This window comes from Benincasa hispida, chromosome 1 (genome assembly GCF_027475165.1).
Source record: "Benincasa hispida cultivar pf3 chromosome 1, pf3_genome.v1.1, whole genome shotgun sequence".
Lineage (NCBI taxonomy): Eukaryota > Viridiplantae > Streptophyta > Magnoliopsida > Cucurbitales > Cucurbitaceae > Benincasa > Benincasa hispida.
The window spans coordinates 7821474-7825146 of record NC_143478.1 but is presented as its reverse complement, the minus strand read 5'-3'; the positions used below and the strand labels follow the sequence as shown (position 1 = coordinate 7825146).

The 3673-nt window shown below is 36.3% G+C and overlaps 1 protein-coding gene across 1 annotated transcript; it reads left to right on the top strand.

The window, feature by feature from the left end:
* The first annotated feature begins 866 nt into the window (after positions 1 to 866).
* On the top strand, positions 867 to 3388 carry LOC120070322 (Ribosomal L5P family protein). The gene is made up of 3 exons (XM_039022247.2): positions 867 to 1243; positions 1855 to 2055; positions 2908 to 3388. Exons 1-3 carry the CDS (start codon positions 977 to 979, stop codon positions 3247 to 3249), a joined length of 810 nt encoding a protein of 269 aa, XP_038878175.1. The 5' UTR covers positions 867 to 976; the 3' UTR covers positions 3250 to 3388.
* Positions 3389 to 3673: the final 285 nt, after the last annotated feature.

The following is a 3673-nucleotide window of genomic DNA, read 5'->3' as shown; positions in this document are numbered from 1 at the left end:
AAATATGATCCCATTAAAGTCGATTCATGTGATTAAACCTAAAATTGGATAATATTATAGTAATATGTGAGGGTTTATAGTCCAAATCAAACGTCGCATCAAATATATTGTACGTGAATTTCTTTTAATCATAGATTGGTTGATGCAACCAGATTAATTGAAATCTCATTCACATTGAAAAGAGAGAAGCAATAACTTGGGTCGCACATCGATTTGACGATCATTATCATCTATGATAATTTTTTAAAAAATGATAATTATCAAATGTTGAGCAAAATCTCAACGGGAAGGAAAAAAATAATATGTTTATACTATTTGGAATATGGGGAAGAAGAGATTAAAAATATCCTATAAATGGAAAGAACAAACGGTAATACGAGATAACGGTAAAATCACAATAAAAGAATCCCAAGATAAATGTAAAAAAAAAAAGAGTGAAAGAAAAAATATATATGAATATAAGGATTATCGTTACAAATATTTTATTTGCCTATAAATAAAAGATAAATGCGTTTCACTAAATTTAGTAATTGATTAAGACGATGCATGAGAAGATTAAAAAAAAAAAAAAAAAAAAGTTATTTTTGCATGAGAAGAACATGGTGAATGGTAAAAAAATTGAAAGCGAATGGTAAAACAATATTTACTTACCTAAAAAAAATAGAAAAAAATTATTAATTTTTTTTTAAAAAAATAATAATAAAAAAATCGAGGCTCCATCCTCTTGGCGGACGAGCATGGCGTCTGAAGCCTTCCCTTATCCAATATAACAGAAAGATTAAATGACGAATTTACCCCCACTATCATCAAAATTTACAAAGATTAATTGCTTTATTAAGCAATGGCTTAATGGTAAAAAACATGGAAATGTGAGGGTATACACGGGATTTGGAAATTCAAAAAACTCCCTTTTGGCTGAAGTGATCCTGTACTTCATCTCTTTCACTGAGCGAAGGAGAAACGTTTGTGAACTCCGATGGCTTCATCATCCCTGTTGAGCTCTGCGACGTCGTCGTTTCATGGCCATTCCCCATTCTTCTCAGCCCGTTTTGCTGCACCGATTGCTTGCGGAAACCCTAGCAACATAGCTCCATTGGCGGTGAGAGTAAAAGCCTCGACTGGCGGTGCTATAGTGCTTGTAGACAAGGCAGAGGCTGAGAAAGTCAACCGGCTCAAATCCAATTACCTTGAGAAAATCGTGCCGCTGCTCATGGATGAGTTCTCCTACACTAATATCCACCAGGTAGTGACAGCGTAATTTGAGGAAGTATTGATTGAATTCTTGATTTATTTTCTCGATTGGTCGCTGGAGTTCTTCGGATTTTAGATTTGTGAAGTTCGGTTGGATCTTGATTACGTTGTTTTGATTGTTTCCGGAAGGATAATTTGTGTGCTCTGTAACTGTTTAATACAATTGCTAGGAGAATTGGAAATTATTCTTGTTTTTTTCTTCATATTTCAATCCATGGAATCTGACTATGTCTATTGCATAGAATCGCTTAGCTTACGGAGCTTTAAGTTTCTAGACACAGGTACTTCTATGTTTGTATGCAAATATGTACACCCGTGAGGAAGATAAGGATTCTTGACGAATTAAATACCCTTAAAACTGAGACGGAATTCGGATTTTTACTCGGCTGTGGTATTGTACAATACTTGTTTTCTCTTAGATTAAGTTCGAGTTTTCATTTTTGGCTGTGATTCTAATTGGTGGGTCTCGAAGAATTCTGGTTTTAGTGTTTTTTTCCCTCCATCTCAGAATTTTGGCACCCCATATGATGACTAAACACAAATTCTTCTAATGAAATATCCGTACAAATTCTTCTAATGAGATATCTGTACCTTTTCTGTTAGGTCCCTAAAATTGAGAAGATAGTAGTGAACTGTGGTATTGGAGATGCTCAGCAGAATGCGAAGGGTTTGGAAGCTGCAATGAATGAGTTGGCATCCATTACAGGACAACGACCTGTGAAAACACGTGCAAAGAAGTCCATTGCAACCTTCAAGATCAGGGAGGGTCAACCACTTGGGATTGCTACAACCCTAAGGGGAAATGTGAGTTTCACTTGTTCCTCTTAAAAGTTTTAGCCAGTCATTGTTTCTTTTGATCTTCTGGCTTCTGTTATAGCAGCATATCTTGATTATGGAAAATAAATTTTGATATTGGGAACTGGCTCTGATTTTCAATATTTGTAGTCATGAACATTTCATATGTTCTTTTACATGTCTATCTTTCCAGTCTTGAATAATTACATCGATGGTCTGTACATGCTTTTAACGTATTCAGTGTAGTGTATGCCTCTAGTATGATGATGTTAGGAATTCAATTGTTTGAGATGATATTATAAAAGAAGTGCGAAGAGGAGGAGGGAGTTGCTCCTTCATGTCATGGGCTTGTTACACAGTACCGTGATACTCGTTTATTGAAAAAGATTTGTGTGCCAATTGTCAATGAGTTGAAAGGACAAAATAGACTGTTCTCTTATGTATTTTTATAATTGAAGGTATCTAGCATTAGTGAATGGAAGAGGTCATGTGTGTGGCTGCAGGTATTAGCATCATTTCGATGATCCGTAAATGCCTCGATGTGTTTAGTGCAGTGGATTTCTCTGTGTAATGATGTTAGGAATTTGATTCTTGAGATAAGGAATGGCCTCGGAGTAGGGAGTTTCTCTTTCACAGGCTCAATACTCGTTAGTGAACAAGACTTGTGTGTCAATGTCAATTATTATGTAGTATATGGAAGGACAAAAAACCTAAGGGGTATTAAAGATCTGATATTGCAATAATGGAAGGTATCTTGCATCAATACATGGAAGAAGTTTTGGGTTTTGCTGCCTGCATTTGTGTCCTAAATGTTAAAACGACTTGATTTTTATGCTGCTTGCTTGTTGACTATACTAATAGGTGATGTACTCCTTCCTGGATCGTCTTATCAACTTGGGGCTGCCTAGAACAAGGGACTTTCAGGGACTGAACTCAAATAGCTTTGATGGACATGGAAATTACTCCATTGGTATTCGTGAACAGAGTGTGTTCCCAGAAATAAAGTTTGACACACTTGGCAAACCGAGGGGAATGGATGTTTGTATCACAACAACAGCTGAAACCGATCAAGAAGCTCAGCGACTCTTGGCTCTCATGGGAATGCCTTTCAGAGAGAGTGGTGGCTCTGTAGCTGTGATGCGGAAAAAGAAGCTAAAGTCCCACCATTTTGATTCCAAATCCAAGGGAAGAGCTCGGAGATAATGAATGCATTTTAGGAACAAGGCTTTTACATTTCCTCAATTCATCTGTTGTATCTTTACTCAAAAAAACTATACTCTAGCAAATTTAGCTGGGTTGTATGCTAATTTGATGAAGTTATAGAGGTTTGTTTATGAGATTAGTTCCTTTAGCTCGGAAAGCCAATCGGGAATTTTGCATGCCTGAACAGAGTTTTAGCACCGGATGCTGCATATGAGCAGTATTCCCATGGCCATTGAACAGACCACAGGCCTTGCTCTGAATAGTAATACCTAAAGAGAACAAACTTTTGTTTGAGAAATTGGACAAACAGTAAAACTAGATTTAAAGCCACCTCCCTGATTAAATCACTAGTTAGTTAGTTATTATAAGTTGTAGCATGTAATCTGTATTCATTTTTTTCCATTCAGCCATAGTACCATCATTT

Coding starts and splice junctions, on each gene's coding strand:
- LOC120070322 (XM_039022247.2), top strand. CDS start 977: ATGGCTTCATCATCCCTGTTGAGCTCTGCGACGTCGTCGTTTCATGGC. Junction 1,244..1,854: donor CCTACACTAATATCCACCAG/GTAGTGACAGCG, acceptor CTTTTCTGTTAG/GTCCCTAAAATTGAGAAGAT. Junction 2,056..2,907: donor CTACAACCCTAAGGGGAAAT/GTGAGTTTCACT, acceptor CTATACTAATAG/GTGATGTACTCCTTCCTGGA.